We start from the raw sequence: 25288 nt of genomic DNA, 5'->3' as shown, positions 1-25288 counted from the left end.
AAGTTAGATCCAGTGGTACGGATTTGCGCGTACCGCTTCAGCCTGGCCATTTTGTTAAAGAGCCCCTGCACTTTTCAAGAATCAACCCGCAGTCCACTACAGTTCAATAACAATTGCAGTTTAGCCCTATTTCTTGCACCGAAGCCCTTGATCTTTATAGAATTTGAACCCGCAGTTCAAGCCCTGTATTTTCACGTGTTAGCCCCTGCGTTTAGCCTTTAATTACGTTTAGGTTCCTAGTTTTTGTCCAGAACCCCTTGGAAGTTCTGTTTTTCTTACAGTTTAGTCCCTGGACCTTGTTTTAGCCATAGATTTTGCGTTTTAGCTCTGTTTTAAGCGCTCTTTATGTCTACACGATCGTTGTAACGCGTAGAATCGTTCTAGGCCAGTTTTATGTGCTGTTCCATTGTATTGATGTACTGTTTCTTATGTTTTGCGATTGTTTGCATGTGTGTGCATGTGTGGCCCATGTATTGCTGTTACGATCGTGAGTAGACGTCGAGCCACCGGAGCAGTACCAGGAGTAGCCATCTTCCGAGCAGTTCGAGCAGCAGCCGGGAGAGTACGAGGAAGGCAAGTATAGCATGAACCTCCTATCACTTTTTAATACAATTTCATACTGCATTTTAATACTGTATGCCTATAAGGACTTTCCTAGCCACTTTATATCCTATATATATATATATCCTTTGGGTTGCATTTTGGTTAGTTGTGCTAGGTTGCTGCGCTATAACACACTTGGTCCTTTTTAATTAAATTTGATTAATGGTCTTATGCAACTTAATTCTGGAGCCGACCCTCTGTGCTGTGTGCTTGAGTGGTTTGTGCGTCCTTAAAAATATGTTTTTGATAGAAGCATGGTTTAGAGGGCCAGCACGGTGCTTAGTGCTTGGTTGGCCACTCTCCATAAGGACCGGTTCATAGAGCGACAACCTGGGACAACCGCGCAACCACAAGACTGGAATGGGACGGTCTTGACTTACTAATTAGGTCGTGTTGGTTCGGGAGTAACTTACCTGCGTGGGCAAGAGGGGTGGTAAGCTTCAATGGTCCCTGCTCCTCCGGCTTGGTCTGTGCTGTGTGTCTTGTACCCCCGGAGGTGGGCCCCATCGTTGCTGATCCAGAATCCTTAGCGGTTACGCCTTACCAACGTGATCCTTTGTAACGGTCTCGTAGTGTGCTTGCTAGCCATCTCACCTAAGGAAGTGTGATGAACAACTAGCGTAGCTCACGACTTGTGGGTAAAGTTGTGCAACCTCTCGAGAGTGTAAAACTGATATATCAGCTGTGCTCACAGTCATGAGCGGCCCAGATCCTCCGTCTGATTAGTGGGGTTATCAACCTTTGACGAGGGAGATTCCCCGGGTGGTTTTGGTTTGGATGGTTCTCAGTAGTTCTTAATTAATATTGATTAATTTATTATGCAATTGGGTTTATGGTAATTCATCCACTTGTAGTAATTAGCTTTAATAAAATTTGCCAAGACTAAAAGCTAATGCAGTTGAGTCAGCTAACCTTAGAGCCTCATGCTCGTGTTATACTTGTTGAGTACGAGTTTGTACTCACACTTGCCTCTCTACTCTTCTGTTCTATTTCGGATATCTTCGACTGCTGCTCAGTGCCCGGCAACGTGGAGGACTACGTCAGCGGCTTCGACGACTTCTAGGCGTTTGTCTCCCAGTCGACGTCCCTGTGGCGCCCAGCTTTTCATGTATTCATTTTACGCTTCCGCATTCCTTGAACTGATTCTTGATTCAGTTGTAATAAAGATATTCATTTATTAATTTATACGCTTTTATTCGTGACATGTGTTGTGATATCTTGATAATCTGTTGTATATATGCGTGACTTGATCCTGACGCATATATGATTGCTCGATTTATGTTCTTATAAATCGGGTGTGACAATGAATCTCTAGGATCAAGGCAAGCAAAGCAAGTAAGTAATTCCAATGATACCTCACTGAATCGATGATCAAACTCTGTTGTGATAGCATCTATGGTAGCAAAGAAGGTATCAACACAAAAGTAATGATCTTGAGTGATGTTGTTTCTCCCTCCTTTCCTTGATCTACCAAATCTTGGTACACTAGCTTCCATATTTGGTATTGGGATATCATTTTTTTGGCAAAATGTTTTGACTTCTTCAAGTAGTGGCTCATAACCTTCGCTTCTCGAATTGTTCAAATGTGTTTTCACGTCAATAACTAAAGACATGGCCTCAACAATATTTTGATCCTTCTTCTGCAACAGATGAGATAGCTCATTTGTTATGCGAAGGATCTGTAACATCATCTTCATGATAAACACAAAGCTGAAAGACTCCATAGTAGGCACTAACCCCCCTGCCCTTGATGGATTACGTTCCTCATCATGCACCACTTGCAGAACTTCTATTATTGAGTCCCACATTGTTTCAATACGAAGCAATGTCCTGTAGTGAGATCCCCATCTTGTATCTCCAGGCCTACGCAATGATGTTTCTTGATGTTGTCCTCTACCTGATGAAATATCTCCACTCTCCAACTTATTCAAAACAATTGTATGATGACTATCAATCAATAAATCCTTCCTCTTACAAGATGCACTAGTGCTGCTCATAATCATGTTCACATAGTCAAAGAAATCCTCTATAGATGAACAACACTTTGAAACCGAAACAACTACCAACTGCAATTGGTGAGCAAAATAATAGATATAGAAAGCATATGGGTTCTCATCACGAATTAGTTTTTGAACACCATTGAATTCACCTCTCATATTAGAAGCTCCATCATACCCTTGGCCTCGTATTTTTGCAATAGTTAAACCATGGGCACTAAGAACCTCCACTATTGCTCTCTTTAATGCTTCTGATGTAGTTAGCTTGACATGCTTGATACTCAAAAATCTTTCAACTACTTGCCCTTTTTTATTCACATACCTATATGAGGAAACTCACAATATTTAGAAATATTATAACAAGATTCATCAACATTCAACAAGAATACAAGATATAAAAGTGGATGTTTACCTGACTATATGGCCATTTGCTCTTTGACTGATATATCATGATGAGGACATCACTCCTTTGGATACAAACAACAATCCTCCACTGAATGTTCAAGGTCCAATCACTAGAGCTCGAGCACAACAATTGAATCTAGAGGTGAGCTCGTTCCTAAACGCCTCTTCATATGATTATGAGAATAGATTGCTACCGAATGATTATATTGTGATTAGGAACCATGGAGAAGGCCAAGGAATACTTGGAGAAGGGCTTGGAGGCGTGGAGGACCAGCAAGGACATACAAGTCAAGAGGGAGGCCCAAACCAACTGGCCTCGGGTCTGTTTTTGGGCTCCAGGAGCAGTCTGCGCTAAAATGGACGCCCAGGTCACATATGGACTCGGATTTGGGTGATCTTTACATGGATGGAAAGCTAAGAAGATAACCTTTCAAATGGCGTTGGTCCCAGGCCCAAATTCATCAGGAGTCGACGGGAAAATATTCCACAAGTTGGTGTCTAGAATCTGTCTCAGTGTTGCGCCATTGTCTTTGGTCCTTTGGGCCGTGTATCTTGTCTTGGCCCACTAGGGTTGCGACCAGGGGGTCTTGGCCGCCCCAAACTCCTCTTATCCAGCCGCCACCCCCCTCCTCTAGGGTTGGGTTTTGCTTAGTTCATTTCTGTCAAGAACAGGACGCCGTTCTTCGGTTGTGGAACCCCACTCGTGAGTTGAATCGATTGCTTTCTGTGATTTGGTTGCTTCTCCGTGCACTTGCTTGTGTTCTTCGATTCGCAGGCAAGAGTAAGCCTTCTTGGCAAGGTCAATCGAGCAGCAGCTAGGTTGATAACCAGAGGATTCGTGGTGCTAAGATTGCAGGGTTCATTTCTTTGGATTTGAAGCCGGATTGGTGTGTCTCGAATCTGCCCAAATCGATAGTTATCTGAACCTTTCGGAAGATCGGGAATCCAAGTCTTATCATGTGGTAATCAGAGCAAAGGTATACCGTCAGGTTCGCATCGATTCCCCCTAGTTCGAGTGTTCTTTTTTTCAACCTACAGTCCACACCATACTGTTTTTCCCCTTCCTAGAACCTTCCGCGCCATAGCCTCTGCATTTGTTAGTTTCAGAGTTCGTAGTGTTGAATTTGTGTCCTTGTCAAAGTCTTGTTGCTGGTTGGGGTTGTGTTAGAGTCCAGTTTATGTATTTTCCCCTCCTTTTGCATCAAACCCTAGCTGCCACCACAATTTTTTGTGCACGTTATTTCCTTTCTATCCTCCGATTCGGAGTGTATCTTAAAGCACAAATAAATTTGGTCTTTCACTTGCTGGAGCTCCAGTTTTCTATGTTACTTCTTGTGTGCTCCTGAATCAAGAAAAAAATATCCAAAAAAAGAAACAAAGAGAAAAAAGTAACAGCCCAAAAAAAAATTGAAAAAAAAGAGGGCAAAAGAGGAACAACATCTGCAGGAGCACATGGAGAAGGGCATAGTGAGCTGTGTTGGCATGTGATGTCTTGTGCTTTGTTTGTGGCCCTTTTTGATCAACATATTTGTTCTCTACCTTGTTATCACAACTCTGGTACTTGGAACATTTTAGACCAGCAACAAGAACAACAACTTGGGACTATAATTCAGCATTGCTATCGGTTACTAACTTTTGTGCCACATATATATTTATCTCTGTGCCTTCCCAAGCTCCACATATTCCTTCAGATCGGTATAGAAAGAGGACCCTTGCAATCTTGGTGCCACCTCCTCACAAGCATCACGAACCAGCCGCCGATTGCACCAACTCTTGTTTTGGGATTGGTAAGAACTTTTGCAAGTGCTTGTGGAGGAGCTGCCATTTTGCATGATTGAGAGGCACCACTATAGCTTGTAGTCTTTTATTAGGGATAACCTTCACTGCTTGCTGCCGTGTTGTTGTTTGTAATGGCAGGGGATGAACAGGCAAACTCTCCCAAAGATTTCAATGAGTGTGTTAGTAGAGCTCAACTTCAAGCTGCCATGGAGGAATCCCAGAGAGGGATGAATGATGCAATCAAGAAGGCTGTCACCGATGCACTAATTGATCTCAAGCTTGGTAGCAGCATAGAGAGGTTGGATAGGCGGATATCTACTTTAACCGATAAGGTTACAGAGTTAGAAAACCGTCTACCAAATGAGGAAGATATGGGAGGAAACAACTCGAATGAAGATGCTATTTTTGATGAGGATGGAAACATAGATGCTGCAGCCACCCGAACAGCGATGCTACGACATCGTCTACGTGAGAACAGGAGAGGTATGGGAGGTCATCGACATCAAGGTCATGCCCAACATGCTCCCGATGATCCTTATGCTAAGGTAAAGTTCACAATTCCACCTTTTTCAGGCCATTATGATGCTGAGGGGTATCTTGATTGGGAGATGACAGTAGAGCAGAAATTTAGTGCCCACCTTGTTCCTGAAAGACATAGAGTTCGACAAGCCTCTAGTGAGTTTAAGGATTTTGCAATCATTTGGTGGAGTGGGTTAGCTGCAGAAAATGCTTTACCAACCACATGGGAACAACTTAAGATAGCTATGCGTGATTGTTTTGTTCCCCCTTCCTACCATAGAGACTTGCGTAAGAAATTGATGCGCCTAGAGCAAGGAGAGAAATCTGTCCAAGATTACTATGGGGAGCTCCAAAAGGGCATGATGCGTTGTGGTGTTGTGGAGGGGCCTGAGGATTCTATTTGTCGTTTTTATTCGGGTCTAAGGCGTGAGATTCAGGACATTGTTGATTATAAGGAATTTAACACTATCAACCAGTTGTTTCAGTTTGCTATGCTTGCAGAGAAGGAATTGCAGGGACGTGAGCAGCAAGGCAGGGGCAAGTCCACCACCTCCTACACGCCACGAACAACGACATCAACGGGGCTGAACAAGTCTGCAACTTTCCGGATGCCACCACCACCAGCTAGCAAGCGACCAGCAGCTTCGGGAGTTGCTGCAGTGCCCACACGGTCCTCCGATTTAGGTAAAAATTCTGCGCAGGTACCCGCAAAGAGTTCATCATCCATGGCATCAACGGGGCGCACCTCTGGCATCCAATGCCACCGTTGCCATGGGCTTGGCCATGTGCAGAAGGACTGCCCAAGTCAGCGAGCATACATTGCTACAGAGGATGGCTACATCAGCACCTCTGACATTGAAGATGAAGAAGAGAAAGAAAATGATGATGGTGAAGAAGAGATCCTTGGCGGAGAGGATACAGCGACCTATAGGAGCGCCATTGTTCAGCGGGTGCTCAACACACAAGTGCAACAGCCCGACCAGCTGCAACGCCACAATCTATTTCAGATTTTCTTCGTCATCAACAACCGACGTGTGCGAGTCATTATTGATGGAGGTAGTTGCAATAATTTGGTAAGTTCTGAGTTGATCAAGAAGCTTGGCTTGACCACACGGCCACACCGACATCCATACCATATTCAGTGGCTAAATGATTCGGGAAAAGCTAAGGTAACACAAACTTGCAGAGTTTCTTTTTCCATTGGGTCATATTCAGATTCGGTTGATTGTGATGTGGTACCTATGCAAGCTTGTTCCCTTTTGTTGGGTAGGCCTTGGGAACATGATAATGATGCCACACACCATGGTAGAAGTAACAAATACACCTTTGTGCATAAAGGAAAGAAATATACTTTGCTACCTTTGACCCCTGCTGAAATTGTACAAGCTGAGAAAGAGCGAGCTGCTAGTTTGAATGACACAAAATCTGAAAATCAACAAGTAGCAAAATCTGATTTTCCATATAAAAGGGATAAACCTGCACCTAATTCTAAGAACGAGGGCATTAAATTGAAGGGTGGAGTTATGCTTGCAACAAAATGTGACATTGCTGAAATTTCTGTAGATGATGTTTGCTATGCCTTCCTTTGCAAACAAGCTTTGTTTTCACTTGATGATATCTCTAGCTCGATACCTCCTACTGTCACTAACCTTTTGCAGGAGTACGAGGATGTTTTTCCAGCTGAGGTACCACCGGGGCTGCCACCTGTGAGAGGAATAGAACATCAAATCGACTTGATTCCGGGGGCAACTTTGCCCAACCGAGCAGCCTACCGAACCAACCCCGAGGAGACTAAGGAAATTCAGCGACAAGTCCAAGAACTTTTGGACCGTGGGTATGTACGTGAGAGCCTTAGTCCTTGTGCTGTTCCTGTGCTTTTAGTTCCAAAGAAAGATGGTACTTGGCGTATGTGTGTTGATTGTAGAGCTATCAATAATATTACAATTCGGTACCGTCATCCTATTCCTAGGCTTGATGACATGCTTGATGAGTTGTGCGGTTCTATAATTTTCACAAAGATTGATTTGCGAAGTGGCTACCACCAGATTAGAATGAAACTTGGAGATGAATGGAAAACAGCTTTTAAAACCAAATTTGGGTTGTATGAGTGGTTAGTAATGCCTTTCGGTTTGACTAATGCACCTAGCACTTTCATGCGCTTAATGAATGAGGTTTTGAGGGCTTTCATTGGACGATTTGTGGTAGTTTACTTTGATGATATCTTGATTTATAGCAAGTCTTTGGATGAACACATGGATCACCTACGTGCTGTTTTTAACGCTTTACGTGATGCTTGTTTGTTTGGTAACCTTGAGAAGTGCATCTTTTGCACGGATCGAGTTTCTTTCCTTGGCTATGTTGTTACTCCACAGGGAATTGAGGTGGATGAGTCAAAAATTGAAGCAATCAAGAGTTGGCCGGTTCCCCAAACCATCACGCAGGTGAGGAGTTTTCTTGGTCTTGCAGGATTCTACCGCCGTTTCGTCAAAGATTTCAGCACCATTGCAGCCCCCTTGCATGAGTTGACAAAGAAAGGGGTGGTGTTCCATTGGGGAAAGGCACATGATGAGTCCTTTGATGCTTTGAAGGGCAAGCTTACACATGCACCATTGCTGCAACTTCCGAACTTTGGTAAGACTTTTGAGCTTGAATGTGATGCTAGCGGAGTTGGCATTGGGGCTGTTTTAATGCAGGATGGTAAACCCGTTGCATACTTTAGTGAAAAACTGCATGGTCCCATTTTAAATTATTCCACGTATGATAAGGAATTGTATGCTCTTGTACGTTCTTTAGAAACGTGGCGTCATTATTTGTGGCCTAAGGAGTTTGTTATCCATTCCGATCATGAATCACTTAAGTATCTTCGCTCTCAAAATAATCTGAACCGTCGACATGCAAAGTGGGTAGAGCTGATTGAATCTTTCCCTTATGTTATCAAACACAAGAAAGGGAAGGATAATGTGATTGCGGATGCCTTGTCTAGGCGATATACCCTGTTGTCCCAACTTGATTGTCGTCTTTTTGGACTTGAATCGATAAAAGAACAATATGCACTTGATCCTGATTTTAAAGATGTGTTGCTGAATTGTAGAGAGGGACGTACATGGAATAAGTTTGTGATCAATGATGGGCTATTGTTTAGAGCTAACCGCCTATGCATTCCAGTTGGTTCCGTTCGTCACTTGTTGTTACAGGAAGCACATGGAGGAGGGCTGATGGGACATTTCGGTGCTAAGAAGACGGAGGATGTTTTAGCCTCACATTTCTTTTGGCCAAAGATGAGAAGAGATATTGAGCGATTCGTGGCGCGCTGCACCACATGTCAAAAAGCTAAGTCACGCTTGAATCCGCATGGTTTATACATGCCTCTTCCCGTTCCTTCTATTCCTTGGACAGACATTTCGATGGACTTTGTTTTGGGATTGCCTCGAACTAAGAGGGGGAGGGATAGCATCTTTGTGGTGGTGGATCGTTTTTCTAAGATGGCACACTTCATACCATGTCATAAGAGTGATGATGCTGTTCATATTGCTGACCTCTTTTTCAAAGAGATTGTTCGTTTGCATGGTATGCCTTCAACTATTGTTTCAGATCGTGATGCTAAATTCTTGAGTCACTTTTGGCGCACTCTGTGGAACAAGTTGGGAACAAAGCTGCTGTTCTCTACAACATGTCACCCACAAACCGATGGACAAACAGAGATGGTGAACCGCACCTTGGGCACCATGTTGAGGGCTGTTTTGAAGAAAAATTTGAAGGTGTGGGAAGAATGTTTGCCTCATGTGGAGTTTGCATACAATCGGGCAACACATTCTACCACCAAGGTAAGTCCTTTTCAGGTAGTGTATGGTTTCAACCCCCTTGCTCCAATTGATATATTGCCTTTACCTGCTAGAGAGAGAATTCATAGTGATGCCAAGAAACGTGCTGAATTTATTTTGCAAATGCATGAGACAACTAAGCACAACATTGAGAAGATGAACGAAAAGTATAGAATCACTGGTAGTAAAGGTAAACAAGAAATTAAACTTCAACCAGGAGATTTAGTTTGGTTACACCTTAGAAAGGATAGATTTCCAGAATTGAGAAAGTCTAAGTTGATGCCCAGGGCTGACGGTCCTTTCAAAATAATTGAGAAAATAAATGACAATGCATATAAGCTTGAGTTGCCTCCCGAGTTTGGGGTAGTCCCACCTTTAACATTTCAGATTTAAAGCCATACTTGGGAGAAGAAGATGAGTTTGAGTCGAGGACGACTCCAATTCAAGAGGGGGAGGATGATGAGGACATCACTCCTTTGGATACAAACAACAATCCTCCACTGAATGTTCAAGGTCCAATCACTAGAGCTCGAGCACAACAATTGAATCTAGAGGTGAGCTCGTTCCTAAACGCCTCTTCATATGATTATGAGAATAGATTGCTACCGAATGATTATATTGTGATTAGGAACCATGGAGAAGGCCAAGGAATACTTGGAGAAGGGCTTGGAGGCGTGGAGGACCAGCAAGGACATACAAGTCAAGAGGGAGGCCCAAACCAACTGGCCTCGGGTCTGTTTTTGGGCTCCAGGAGCAGTCTGCGCTAAAATGGACGCCCAGGTCACATATGGACTCGGATTTGGGTGATCTTTACATGGATGGAAAGCTAAGAAGATAACCTTTCAAATGGCGTTGGTCCCAGGCCCAAATTCATCAGGAGTCGACGGGAAAATATTCCACAAGTTGGTGTCCAGAATCTGTCTCAGTGTTGCGCCATTGTCTTTGGTCCTTTGGGCCGTGTATCTTGTCTTGGCCCACTAGGGTTGCGACCAGGGGGTCTTGGCCGCCCCAAACTCCTCTTATCCAGCCGCCACCCCCCTCCTCTAGGGTTGGGTTTTGCTTAGTTCATTTCTGTCAAGAACAGGACGCCGTTCTTCGGTTGTGGAACCCCACTCGTGAGTTGAATCGATTGCTTTCTGTGATTTGGTTGCTTCTCCGTGCACTTGCTTGTGTTCTTCGATTCGCAGGCAAGAGTAAGCCTTCTTGGCAAGGTCAATCGAGCAGCAGCTAGGTTGATAACCAGAGGATTCGTGGTGCTAAGATTGCAGGGTTCATTTCTTTGGATTTGAAGCCGGATTGGTGTGTCTCGAATCTGCCCAAATCGATAGTTATCTGAACCTTTCGGAAGATCGGGAATCCAAGTCTTATCATATCACGAGATTCATCAACAAGAATAGAGAATAAACAACCACTCATCTCTTCTTTTATGACTTTGGTAACCGCTTGAGCACAACACTCGGCAAGTTCTTTCTGAATTGTTCCAGAAGTCATTTTAGCATTTTTAGGACAAGCAAATTCAAATGCCTGCCTCACTTCCTCATTTTTTAGTTTGTACCAATCAAGAAATTCTAGAAAGTTGCCTTTGTTCAATGAAGTTTCTGATTCATCATGTCCACGGAACGGTTCACCTTGCAAGGCAATATAACTTACAATAGCCAAAGATGTATCTACACGGGTTTCATACTTCTTTTCTGCCTCTTTGGTATGAACTACAATTTTCTCCTTTACACTTGCCCTTTGATTATCAAAATCATCAAATGCCGCTCTTGATCTATTATGAGCACTATTAGGGCCACCAACATGTTTAGGGAGTGCTAAGTAGGCATTCTTCCATTGCCTAAAGCCTTCTTTTGTAAAGGCCTCATAACCAAATTTGTCATCATCTACACCAACTCTTCTAAAAAGATAACAACAAAAGCAATAAGCCTTACCATTCACCAAGCTATATTCCAGCCAATTATATTTCTCAAACCATTCTTTTCGAAAGCGCCTTTTATCTTCTCCTCTAGGAAAAATATGACTACTAGGTTGAGTTGGATCTCGTTCCATGAAAGCCCTCCTAATTCCATCTCTAATATTAGGACTAAATTGCTCAATTGGAATCCGAAGCCCCGGATCAGAAATGATATAATCCGGATTGAACTCAGTTATTGTGCCTTGATCATTTTCATTGCTACCTGGCTGTTGGCCTATGGTATTGGTGTCCTCCAAATGAGTTTCCACCACCTCTTCCTCCTCTATTATGGCATTACCAACTTCAGTTCCATGAGTGCTTGGGTTTGTGCTACTGGATACGAATGGACTAAAATAGCTCTTTAGATCTGAAATAAATAGTCAAATTCACATTAAAGTAAATTAGCTTAAGTTCCCAATCCTATACAACACCCAAAAAATACTACTTCTCTCACCTCTTTCTTGTGCCTTTCTTTTCCCTTTTCTGCTAGAGCTTGGATTGGAAGCATCACCATCGAGTGGCAACATGCTAATTACTTTAGCAAACAGCCAAGATCACGCGAGCACAACAACCACCTGTACTGAACGCCCAGCTTCTGCACCATCAGAAATTCAGAATGTGGGATTGTGGGTCATCTTTGTTCCAGATACATAGATAGAACCTGCATACAAAATGGTTATCAATCTCCAAAGATATTTGCACAGCAAGACAGATTCCACACAACATACCATCGAGTAAACAGGTTCCCATCATCTTGTGGACCAGCTTCCTGGAGATAACTCAGTAGTATCTGTTGCACAATATCCACTGCTGGCACCTCAGATGGTGCAGAAGATTTCTTACTAACCGAGGCAGCAGTTCTTTTTCTGTTCTCTTTAGTTTGTAACTGGCAGTATGACTGTAACACACTGAGTTGTTGATTGCAAAAACACAAGGGGCAGACACTATCACCGCTCACCGGGGGCTGCGGGAGGCGGGCAGGCGGGGGCGGGGCTGCAGGCGGGCGGCGGGCGGCGGCGCGCGGGGCTGCGGGAGGCGGGCGGGCGGTGGCGGGGGCGGGGCCGGGGCCGCGGGGGCGCGGGACGGCGGGCGGCGGCCGGCGGCGCGCAGGGCTGCGAGCGGCGGCGGGGCTGCGGGCGGCGGCGCGCGGGGTCTGCGGACGGCGGGCGCGGGAGCAGAGCTGCAGAGTGGGGAACTGGGGATAGGGTTAGATTTTTTTTAGTTGGGATGGGCCGAGCCGAGGTATTCCCACTATGAGCCGGGCCGAGGTATGGCGAGCGCCACACCTCGCCACACTGGGCCCTCCGCCACTGCCGCGACCGCAAAGGCCAGGGCCTGCTCGCCGTCTCGCCGGACGCGAGGCTGTGCGTGGTGGAGGCCGGAACAATACGCGACGACTTCTGGACATCCCGCTGGAAGCACGTCGTCAAGGTACAATTCCAGTTCCGAGAACATGGCGGCGACGACGTCACCGTTTTGGGCGACAAGTGAGACGCGTCGCGGTGGACGAATTTCCTCCTGCAGCTGCAGGCGCTGAAAGGTTGTTACGGCGGCCTGACGCGGGTATGTGTGCGGGGCTTCTGCGAGAAGAGCGGGGTCGTCTTCCTCGCGGCCGGCTTCGAGGACAACCGGCATCAGGAGGCTCTGTACGCGCTGGCACGAAGAAGATGGAGGCGCGGTTGATCCACGGCATCCCGGACGACGTCGGCAGCGCGTGCCGTGTCACGTCATGCACGAGGTTCTTCCATGGGTACGAGATGGATCGGGTGTCTTACATGACCGCCCTTGGCAAGATACATGGCAAGGGCAAGATGAACGTGGACGCGGAAGAGATATATATATAATTTATAACTGATGGAATTAGCTGCTGACGAGATAAACTGAAGTTCTTTCCTGTTTCTAATTTTCAAGCAGCTGCTCAATTAATTTCCTATTGTGTTCCTGTTACACAGGAAATAGGATCATGCATATCACTGATACATGTATCTTATATATATCTTTTGCTATGGCTCAACTATTTTTATATTGAGAAAAATATAAAAATTGGAGGCATAAACATTCATAACAAGCTTGGTGTGCAAATTTGCTTGGATTTTGAAATTTCGAAATATGAGGAGCTGAAACTTGAGAACAGTCAAACTGTGTTGGAACAGTGTAGTGCACTTTCAATGTTTGGGTTCAAAGTGTACAATTCATTAACGAGTAACGTGCCAACGCGCTTTGCGGCGTGGTGGTGAGCATTCCCGTCGTGGAGGCCACGTGCCTGGGTTTCAATTCCCAGTCTGGGATCGGCTGGGTGGGGCACCGGGGATTTTACCCAGAGGGAGCCGAGAGGGTGTGCGTGAGTAGTGTGTGCGCGCGCTCGGCAGGCGTGTTCCGAGATTTCTCGGACAGTCTCATCTGTACCTGAGAGTGCGGTCAGGTGTCCATACGAGCCTTGCATGATATACCAGTGCTCCTGTCAGTGTTAATTCAGTGTTAAAAAAATTAACAAGTCACGTTAATAAATCCCTTTAGCTCATTGTTTCTCCAAATCCCTTCGCTCAGGACAATAATACATCCTCCAATATAATACTTTCAACTTGACAGTTTTTATAAGAATATACTTCCTCAGTTCAAATTGTAAGCCGTTTTAGCAATCTAGATACATAATTTTTGCTATATATCTGAATATAGCGTATATCTAGGTGTGCGTAGCAAAAACTATGTATCAAAATTTACTAAAACGACCTACAATTTTAAAAGTAGTATCATATCAAAGGCTGAAAATTATATACCATGAAAGTTTTTCACACATAAACAAACAAGAATTTAGTGCGGCATATATAAATAATATGTTTTGTTACAGACCAAATCAATCAATACAAACTGAAAAGAAGATCGCATCTTATAGGCCAGGCCACGAATGCATTCATGATGCCCGCGTCAACGCTTCCAGTGGACTCTTGCCCAAAAAAAACCCTCATCTGATTTTATCGGATGTCTCCGAAGAGACAAAAAGAAAAGAAAAAGGCCCTCTCCTAGTCGACCCTGTCCACCCGGCCCATGTGCAAGGCCTCATTCAAATGCGAACTGCGAAAAGCCCAACCTATCCTCCCCACTAGTCATCTGTACCTCCTGCGACGGCGGCCGGCGGCTCCAAGCACCGCCTCTCCCGCTGCTGCCGTGAAGCTCACACACCACCATCGCCCCCACTCACCGCGGCTACATCCACCGCAGATCCCTCTCCACGCTCCGCGCTCCTTCATACCCAGAGCCGGTTGTAAGCCCCCGCGCGCCCCTTGGCGTAGCACGCAAGCTTGGTGCTTGACGGATTGCCGGAACCCCTCATCACCTCGCGCTCTGCCGTCGCCGTCGCCGTCGCCGTCGCCACAGAGCTCGTATTTTGATTCTGACTTAAGGGGCATGAGGTTTGCGGTGACGAAGGTGTGCGGTGGTGGGGCAAAAGCGCGGGCGGGTGTGCTGCACATTGGCGGCGGGGGCATTGGCATCGAGACGCCGGCGCTGCTGCTGTCCACGCGCAAAGGGCTGCCGTCGTTCGTGTCCTGCGACCTCCTAGCCTCACTGCCCCTCCCGGACTCCCTCCTCCTCCATGTCTGCCCAACCCACTTGTAAGTCAAGTCTCCCTCCTCCAATTCGATACCGCATACACTTGTTCGACAAGGTGCCTTCGAAGAAGCTGTACTTCTGTCCTGGGACATCGTACACAGTATGAGTTTGATCAACGTTCTTTATTTTTGCAGTATGGAGGGCCCTCCGTTGAAAACTATATCAAACATTGGCGGTTTGCACCGAATGCTGGGTTTGCCTGACCACATTCTTGTAGCTGCGGCGGGTGATTCTATTGAGAGTCTGCCATCAAGTGAAGCCACCAACAAATTTGGTGCCTCCTTTGATACACCTTCTGGCCGCAGACTGGTTGGTATCTCAAGTTCTTTCATTTTCAACTTTCAGGGGTGCATATTTTGGTGTACATCAATGTAGAAAATAGGATTAGGAACACCACACGCCCTTAGGTGGTGGTGGTGGGGGGGGGGGGGGGGTTGACCTTTATATATATAGCCGAGATGGCTTGTTGTACAAATACAATACAAATACAAGTATACCCATACACGTATACTCTAGCACCCGCCCGCAGTCACAGCGGGAGGTTGACGGACACAAAGACTGGACCTAAAAATCAGTGAACAGCTGTACAGGCAGTCCTTTCGTCATGATGTCCGCGTACTAGTGAGCCGACAGGACATGCAAGACCCGAACTTGTCCCAAGGCGACCTCCTCACGGACGAAGTGGATGTCGATCTCGATGTGCTTCGTACGACGATGATGAACAGGATTAGCGGTCATATAGACAGCATTCACGTTGTCACAATAGACAACAGTCGCCGAAGATAGAGAAACATGAAGCTCCTGAAGAAGTTGTCGCAGCCAACAGCACTCGGTGACAGCATGTGCAACCCCGCGGTACTCAGCCTCAGCACTGGAACGAGAGACCGTAGTCTGGCGCTTCGAAGACCAGGACACCATATTATCACCTAAATAGACACAGTAGCTCGAAGTGGAATGCCTCGAATCCGAATAGCTCGCCCAATCAGCATCAGAATAAGCCGTGAGAGAATAAATAGAGCCAACGTCAATGTGAAGACCAGCAGATAGAGTGCCCTTCACATAGCGTAGAATGCGCTTGATTAGTGCAAGGTGAGATGACTTGCTGAACAGCGTATGCCAAATCCGGACGAGTGAGTGTGAGATATTGTAATGCACCTGCCAGACTCCGGTACTCTGAAGGATCAACAATGGGAGGTCCGTCTGTAGCAGATGTTGACACCGGATTTTGTTCAGTAAATCCGATGTAATCTGAATTACGAAGCAATCGGCTATTTGTGTCAACGTGAAAGCCGATAGACAACAGCAGTTGCCGATGGAGCCGGAAGCCTGTTAGTTGGGAATTCACACGTGAGGGCAAGGGCAGCAAAAGCTAACAGGAACTTGCATGCAATTACGTGAAGTCACGTGTGAAGGAAACAACATGATCTTCATTATCCAATGCGATTAGCATCGTGGCTGGATTATTTTATTATTGATGGTAGAAGACATGGAAGCCGATGGATCTGTAGAATAAAGAAATTGCATGAAAAGCTAGCACATGCATGCTCGAGGTGATTAAGAATAAAATAAGAACAGGTTGCCACATGGGAAAGAGAAGTCCAAGTTAATCCCATATGCATATTGGCCTCTTCACGGACGGATCAGAGTGAAGCTTCATTAGCAAGGACTCTACATAAGGGAAATTAGAGTCCATGTATCTTAATAGTTAGGCAGGTTTTGTTTAGAGATTTATTAGGCAAGTGTTGAGTCTACGTGAGGTCCAAGCTGTCCCTATAAATATAAAGGGATGACGGTCATTCTAAGGTTTTATCTCTCGATCAACATATCAATACAATTTATCTTTTCGGCTCTCACGCCAAACCCTAGGAGTAGGAGTAATGTAGCTACTCGGCGTCTTCTTCGGTGAATAGGGCTGCATCCCTCGACCTTCGATTCACTTGCAAGCATCGCCATCCCCAGGTGCTCTAGGCTTTGATTACCGGCGCATCGCTGTAATCTCGTCTAGTTCATCTACCAGTTATCGATTCCTATCATGTCTTGTAAGGCTGCATCGTTCGATCTCTTGCTAGATTTGATAGAGTCACAGTTATCTTAGCCTTGTTTAGATCTATCGGCTTATATTTATTGAATCTGTTGCTTAGCTGTTAACAAATTATTTATTTCATTGATGAAAGCATCATATTAGTTCCCATTAGCTGACAATTTCTTATTCTTGGCCTTTGATTAGCTTTTACCGAACTTTTATCTCGCCACATTTAGATTCATCGGCAAGTGGCTTTTAAGTCTACCGCCCGGCTGCCAGCGCTGTCTCGGTTAGGTCCGATCCGATTGGTGGTGACGCTAGATTAATTGTCATCAGTTTGCTGGCTCTATTTATGATGATTTATTCGTTTGGCGATTGCTCAGTTTATTAATTCTATTCAAACGGCCGATGGTTGCATACATGCTTAACTATCGCATCGGCCATTGATCATCGGCTCTGTGTACTTCAATTCTATTATCTGGCCGACAGATCTTTATATATTTTATTTGTCTAAGTGTTGTATCGGCTCAGCATTATGATTCTATTAACTGGCCGATACGACATCACTACACACCTTGTCAGTTGAATGGCCAAACTGACTGGCATGCCTTGCACCTACGTGAAGCTATCTAGGAGCCTGCGCCAGAGTAAAGCAAATCTCCTAGGTCCTCGTGTGGGGTCACCCAGGAAGCCGATTCCGATTTTTTGCGTCAATAGCAGATAGTTTGGACTTAGAGTCCACTGGTGTCGTTGTTAGGTGGCACTCGAACATGCCGGCGCGCTGCAGAAGATCGACGGCATACTATCTCTGAGATAGAAAGAGGCTGTCGGAAGACCACGTGATGGAAATCTCGAGGAAGTGGTATAGAGCGCCGAGGTAGATCATCGCAAACTCCGAGCGGAGTCGCTTGATGATTCGATGAAGTAGTGCTGGTGAAGATGCGGTGAGGACGATGTCGTCGATGTAGAGGAGCAGGTAGGCGACGTTGGAGCCCTCTTTATAAGTAAAGAGGGACGTGTCCGAAGCAGAGGCGATGAAACCCAGACGACAGATGTAGGTGGCGAAGCGCTGGTACCAAGCTCGAGGCGCCTGCTTCAGCCCATATAAGGACTTCTGTAGGAGACAAACGTGATCCGGAGAAGAGGGGTCGACGAAGCCCGGAGGCTGCTGGCAGGAGACGGTCTCATCCAGGTGACCGTGAAGAAAGCCGTTCTTTACATCGAGTTGATGAATCGGCTAGTGGCGCGATACAGTGATGCTGAGAACAACCCGGATCGTGGCCGGTTTGACAACCGGGCTGAAGGTCTCGTCGTAGTCGATGCCGTGCTGCTGCGAGAAGCCACGAACCACCCAGCGAGCCTTATGACGGGCAAGGGAGCCGTCGGCGTGGCACTTATGCTTAAAGATCCACTTGCCCATCACAACATTGGCTCCCGGTGGTTGTGGAACAAGGCGCCATGTCCCATTGTCGATGAGGGCCCAGAACTCGTCGGCCATCGCAGCGCGCCAGTTCGGATTGGCGAGGGCGTTACGATAGTTTGACGGGACGGGCGAGGCGACGTTGTGCGTGACGGAGACGTTCAACCTGTCACAGGATGAATATAACCTATCTGTGAACGAGTCACCATGCGGCACAGGACGGGGGGCGGCGAGCGTCCACGCATCGGGCGACGTGGTGGATCAGGCGGCTGTAGAACAGCCGCAACAGTCCTAGCGTCTGGGTGACATAGAGGCTGCATAGGAGCATGCAGCCTAGCCGGCCGATGTGAGTACACCAGACCGTAGTGGTCTGGTCGTGGGGCAGGCGGAGCGGCCGGCACGTGCCCGCCAGTGGCATGTTAGCTCGGGATAGCAGCTCGCCCGCCCGGGGCACATGCGTGTCTGCCTAGGACACCAGTGTGCCCTCCCGGGACACCAGCTGCGGCCAGTCCAGGGGCGGGGTGATGCGGCTGCTCGATGCCTACATGAGCCGGAGCGACCACAGGAGGCAGCTGCTCAACACCAAGAAAACGTGGAGCGACCGCAGTAGACGAAGAGCGCGGTTTCTCGACACTCGAAGGGAGTGGAGCAACCGTTGCAGGAGGAGCGCCAACTGAAGCTAGCACCTGTAGAGGAGAGGGGTCATCATCCAACAGAAAGTTGAGTGACCGATGGGACGGTGCAATGGGGGTGACGAAAGGAAAAGTCTGCTCGTCAAAGACTACGTGGTGCGAGATGATGACGCGATGAATGGCGAGATCAAGGCAGCTATAGCCTTTATGAGAGGAGGGATAGCCTATGAAAACACAGGCCGTCGATCGCGGCGCGAGTTTATGCGGAGCTGTGGCGGAGAGGTTTGGATACCATAAGCATCCAAAGACACGAAAATGCGTTAACTCTTGGGACTGACCATACAGGACCTCGAAGGGAATATGATTCTGGATGGCGGATGAAGGTAGTTGGTTGAGCAAATATGTCGCAGTGGTGAGGACTTCAGCCTAATAGGCCGGTGGCATGGAGGCATGAAGCAAGAGTGTGCGAATAGAGCTATTGATGGTGCGAAGGATCCGTTCAGCCTTTCCGTTTTGTGGCGATGTGTACGGGCAAGAGAGATGCAACAACATGCCGTGAGAGCGAAGGAAGTCTATGGTGGCGATGTTGACGAACTCGGTGCCGTTATCTGCCTGAAAGCATTTGAGGGGAAGGCCGAATTGGGTATGCACGTAGTGAGCAAAGGCGACAATATTAGCATGAACCTTAGATTTTTGTTTCATGGGAAAAGTCCAAACGAAGTGACTAAAATCATCCAGAATCACTAAATAATATAAGGAGACCGAAATACTCGCAACCGGAGAGGTCCAAACATCACAATGAACGAGTTCAAAAGGTGCAGAAATACAAGAAGTAGAACTAGTAAAAGGTAGACGCGTGTGCTTGCCAAGCTGACAGGAATGAGAACGCGAGCGTTCTACTTTATTACAGGAGATAATTGACTTATTCTGAAAGATAGCTAGGACGACAGGACTAGGGTGACCAAGATGCTAATGCCAAACGGGGGAGGTGACGGCAATGTTGGCAGAAGCGGAGCTGGATGGTGTGGTCGTTGGGAGTGTGTAAAGATCTCCGCCACTATTGCAGCGAAGCATCACGCGTCCCGTCCAAGGATCCTTGATAAAAAAGCCAAAAGCGTCAAATTCGATGGAGCAATTATTGTCACGGGTGAATTGACGGACAGAGAGAAGATTGTGCACTAGAGAGGGAACAACTAGGATGTTATTTAGTGCAAAGGTGGACGTGAGAGTAGGGAGAACGGAGTGACCATGTGCAGTAACGGGGATGGTGCAGCCGTTACCTACGGTAATGGAAGAAGATGAAGTAGGGAGGCGATGTAGTAGTATACCGTCGGAGGACGTCATGTGGGTAGACGCCGGAGTCAACGATCCACAGGCCGGGCGCCTGCAGCTGCATCTGCTGGAGGGCATCGATGAGGTCGGCCTGGTCGAAGTTCTGAGCTGCCGTAGGGAACTGCTGCTGGGGCCACTGCTGGGCCTGGGACACCTGTAGCCTGGCGAACGCGGTGTGGGCTTGCAGAGACAGGCCCAGAAGGCCTGTAGACGGAGGGTGTTAGGAGCCGGCCTGAGGAGCGAACCATGGGTAGCAAACCCACAGTCCATCTGGCCGAGGCCTAGCACCGTAGCCCACGCCGTTGGGCTGCTGCTGCTGTGCTTGGTTGCTGTTGCACTCGCGATTCCCACCACGGCGATTGGAGCGATTGCCGCTGCCGCCGTTGCCACCACGGGAGCTGCTGCCGCCGCCGCCGCCTGGGAAGCCTGGGTCGCTGCCAACCTTCGTGTTGGAGCCGAACTTGCAGGCGCCGTTGCTGCAAGATGAGGCGGTGGCGAGGAGCGCGGTGTTGGTGGCGACCTTGGAGTCGTTGGCGAGCCGGAGTTCCTTCAGGACGAGCATGTCGCGCACCTTGGAGAACGACGGGAGGTGACTGTCCGTGGCATTAGCGATGTCGTCTGCCGTATTGGTGTAGCCTCATCGAGGCCGGGAAGGAGGTTGAGGACGAGCTGCTGAGGCGGAACGGGATGGCCGATGTCGCACAGGGCATTGGCCGTTGTCTTCATGCGCTTGCAGTATTCTAAAATGGATAGCGATCCTTGGGTGATCTAATGAAATTTGTGCCTGAGGAACACAGCCCGGGGCTCCTTGTTGGCATGGAGGATGTTCTTGATGGCTGTCCAGAGATCATGCGATGTCTGATCTTCGCCTTCCATGGCCAGGTCAAGGACATCGTCAGCGACAGATCTGAATATCCAGCTCCGAATGCAGCAATCAGCTTGGGTCCATGCCGGATCGGTGGGGAGAGCAACAGTGCCATCAATGTGCTTCATGAGGCCGAACTTGCCGCACATGGATTTGAAGAACGAGCACCACTTTGTGTAGTTGGGGTTCTTCAATTCCCAAGGTGATAGGCACATGTGACTTCGTGGACACAGTAGCATACGGGTTGATAAAGACGGGAACGATGGAGGTGGAGGAGGCGTCGGAGGAGGGAAGCGCACCGGAGCCGAAGAGGGGGCTGGTTGCCACTGTTGTAGATGAGTCCGTCGACATGGCCGACATGCGTGATCAACAGATCGCGCGTAGCAGAAGAGGTGGCGACGGCGTGTGTGGAAGAATCGCGACGCGGTGGCCATGGCGCGCGCCCGGAGGGGCGTGTGATGAGGAGACGTGGCGGCGGCGTGCGTGAAGGGGTCGCAACGCGGCAGCCTGGGCGCGTGAACGGAAGGTGCACGTCGCAATGGTGTGGGTGTGCCGGCGGGGATTCACGGCGCGAGATTAGGGCAGTGGAGGGGATTAGGGTTTTCCCAGGACTTGTGATACCATGTAGAAAATAGGATTAGGAAAACACCACACGCCTTTTTGTTTGGGGGGGGGGGGGTTGACCTTTATATATATAGCCAAGATGGCTTGTTGTACAAGTACAATACAAATACAAGTATACCCATACACGTATACTCTAACAATCAACATTCAGTTCTCTCAAACTCTTTCAGGTCAAACCATCAGACTATATGGAGTTGGTTTCCTGCATGAAGCCTAATTTATGGGCCAGTTTGGCGGATGAGGTACCTGCTTGGGTGACTGAGAAACGGAACAAAATCTCTGTTGACAGGACATTGTGTTGGCTTGATGCATGTATTGCTTTGGATACGGTATGATGCTAAACTATTTTTCCTCTAAATTATTTTTCATGACTTCAATTTATGTATCTTTTTTTCTTGCTGAAGAGTTATTTCTATTTAAATGTTTATAGCTGAGCCCCAAAAAACATGACCAAGTGATACTTCTGAATTTTCTATCAAGTTCATGGGACCTAAGGGGCACTTTGCTAAGTTTAGATGCCTCTAAAGCATGGTTAAAAAATTTAAACTGTGCCACATTGTTTTGCTTATGTGATTACCAGTTTCAACCTCAGGCAATTGCTTTTTGTTGTTGATTTTTTTTCAACTCACTATTTTTCAGGCTTCTGGAACAAATAGTTTTGGTGTTGTTGTAGGAGGATCTAGCATAGAACAACGAAGGCTATGTGCCACAGAAGTATCGAAGCGGAATGTTTCAGGTTATTATTTATTTATTTATTTTTATATTTTTAACTCTATGGGGAAAGAATGGAGACTCCTAATTTAGGAATTGGTATGATGATGCTGTTTTTATTAATCAGAAAAAAAACATCATTGTTGTACTGATCTCTTTGTTGCCAAGTTTGATGCAGGCTTTTGGATTAGTGGATTTGGCTTTGGAGAGAATATTGATGAACGCTGCAGTTTACTCAATGCAGTAACAGTGAGAAACTAAATCCTTGATATATTTAAGATTTTTTTATATCTTTGTGCCAAGTTGTTGACTTGTTGCCTCCCTTTTCCTCCTTTTCGTTTCTCTTTTAAGAATCCAAGAATAAACCATTTCTCCGTGCATTCACATAAAAAATCCTGTTCCAAATGTGAATCTGCTGTAAAAATAAAGTCTGCCTATATCAAGAAAGTACCATTGGGCCAATACAACCAAATTGTTTTAACTGGCTTCTACATTCTAACTCTTAACATTGACTACACACCATACTACATTGTTTGATTAGCATGCTGAAATAGAAGAGTTCAACTTTGATATGATAAGTTCATAATGTACCATGTCCACACAATGGATTTTTATTTTTTTAAATGTTGTTGAATGGTTGTATTCTGCATTTTTACTATTACTCCATGAATGCGTAAAGCAAGAATTTGCACTCTGCCCTTACCTAGCCTTAGATTGCGATTAAAGCCAGAGTTTATGCTTTTTAGATGAGTTTTTTTTTGACTTGTTGAGAAGTGTTCTTTCTTTCTTTCTTTCTTTTTTGTATACCTGACTTTAACCATATGGCTTTTCTTTCAGGATTGCTTGCCACCAGAAAAACCTCGGCTTGTGTCTAGGCTTGGTCTTCCAGGTGCCTGTGATGTAACTTGTCTTGTAGCTCTGAATTTTCTTATATAATTTCCAGAGGATCATGACCAGAATTTTTGCGTTATTTTCTTTATCGTCTCATTAGTGACTGTACATTTTAGCCTCATCCCCATTCATAAATCAAAAGCTAGAGCTGTGCTGATAAACTTATCCGAATATTAGCCTATCTTATGCTTGTAGAGTATCCCGTCTATGATGGTGAATACTGGTTTATGGACCAGCCAATCTTTGCTTTCTGATAAGACAAGCTTCATCTAGACCTTCTTGACAATTTTGAAAATCTTACATTCTAATTTTTTTGTATTAGAATATTATATTTAGAATGTGTTTTTGACACCTCAGTACTTTGTATGTCTTCTAGAGGAGGTCTTGGAGGGTGTAGCTGCTGGTATCGACCTCTTTGACTCCACGTATGCACATTCATATTTTTTGTTTAACCCCTAACTCTTCCTTTGGCTTGTACCCTTTTTGTGTTTCTTATTCTTGTTTTCTGTGGGTTTCATCTCTAGCCTACCCCAACTTGCTTGGGACAAAAGGCTAAGTTGTTGTTGTTGTTGTTGTATTAATTCATCAGTATGCTACAAAAATTGATTTTTCATACTTTAAATTATAGGTACATATACCAACTGACTATGGGTGGTTTCGCACTGATCTTCCCTATTGACATGGTTGAAAGAGAGACACAGAATGGTCTGTTTGACAATGATGGTGGAGATTCAACAAAGATTAACCTGCGCGCAACAACATATCGGTATGTGACTGGTCTATGGAAATAACTTCTGCCAAATCATGTGCATTATATTTGAGAAGATGTGTGAATTTAGTTGTGTACTCGTATGCATGCACACTTCAACAGTTTTAGACAAAATTACAACTAAACTGTCTCAGCTGTATGTTGGTAATGCAAATTTTTGTTGGTAACAGTGTGAAAGTGTTTTGTTGTATGATAGACAAATGTCCCTTGAGTGTTTTGATCAAGGAATGTTTTTATCTTTCTCTGCAGATTTCATTGTAGCTGCATTTAAGCTTGCTAACAATGAATTCACCCAAAAAAGAGTTATTGTATTTCCAAACTATGGCCACTATGTTTGGCTAATTGGTTTCCTGGCTCTGATTAGTGCTCATTTTGACCAAAAAAAGAGAGATTCCATGCAATATCATGTTGTTTTTTTCATGTTTCAATTCAATATATCGTCATGTAAAAAGACCAACTATTTTTTTGATTGTTTGTTATATCTGTTCCTGCAGGAAAGACACATCGCGGCTAGTTGATAGCTGTAGCTGCTTCACGTGCCAGAATCACACTCGTGCTTACCTCAATCATTTGCTCAATGTCCATGAGATGCTGGCTCAGATTCTACTGGAGATGTAAGCATAGTCGGATTCTCAGCCATGCATTTCAGTAGGGTAATATATCGAGTGAATGATTTTGATCTTTTCTGTTTATTCTGCAGACATAATACCCATCATTATCTTCGTTTTTTCCGTTCCATACGGGAGGCAATCAAGGTTGGAGAGTTCGATCTCTTTCGGCAGCAGTTTGTTAAGAAGAGGCGTGCCCATATCGCCGCTGCTGTACTGTAGACGTGGCCAAGGGTTCATCTGGCTGTCCTCACAAGACTGACCGGTCATGTAATCAGATTTATGTACACCTGAATCTTTACTAGTGAACTCTGACGTCAATCATCGACAAATCTCAAAAGGTTGCCTTGGAAGTTGGAACATTAGAGGTTTCCCAGAAAACATGGAAGCAGATGTTAAAATGGAGTGTTGGATGGCATTCATCTCTTACTTTTGGATAAATTTCCAGGAATTTTGAATTGAGTTCCATTGGCTTGCAGGAGCTGAATATTCTTAGGTTATCCTGATGCGTGAAGGTTTTCCTGATGAAACACCAGAGGTACAGAGGTACTGTAGTAGACTGCCTTTTTCATATTCAGTGATAGTCCCGAAGCCAGCACCTCCGAAGTGGAATGAGGCTATTTGTATGCCAGGGCCTGTTTAGTTCCGGTGTAAAGGCAAAAAGTGTAAACGCAGCAGGTGTAAAACTTTACACTTTTTGCATTTACAGGTGTTTAGACAGAGCTC

At 46.0% G+C, this 25288-nt stretch overlaps 1 protein-coding gene across 1 annotated transcript; it reads left to right on the top strand.

Moving 5' to 3' along the window:
- Nucleotides 1–14150: 14150 nt before the first annotated feature.
- LOC112878177 (queuine tRNA-ribosyltransferase accessory subunit 2-like) lies at nucleotides 14151–25040 on the top strand. The gene is made up of 10 exons (XM_025942601.1): nucleotides 14151–14689; nucleotides 14822–14996; nucleotides 21754–21912; nucleotides 22223–22319; nucleotides 22473–22543; nucleotides 23132–23183; nucleotides 23562–23610; nucleotides 23814–23951; nucleotides 24449–24568; nucleotides 24655–25040. Exons 1-10 carry the CDS (start codon nucleotides 14484–14486, stop codon nucleotides 24782–24784), a joined length of 1197 nt encoding a protein of 398 aa, XP_025798386.1. The 5' UTR covers nucleotides 14151–14483; the 3' UTR covers nucleotides 24785–25040.
- The last annotated feature ends 248 nt before the right edge of the window (nucleotides 25041–25288 follow it).

The sequence above is a fragment of the Panicum hallii genome, chromosome 9 (genome assembly GCF_002211085.1).
Source record: "Panicum hallii strain FIL2 chromosome 9, PHallii_v3.1, whole genome shotgun sequence".
Classification (NCBI taxonomy): Eukaryota; Viridiplantae; Streptophyta; class Magnoliopsida; order Poales; family Poaceae; genus Panicum; species Panicum hallii.
Note: the sequence above shows the minus strand (reverse complement) of the source record. Positions and strands in the feature narration are given on the sequence as shown.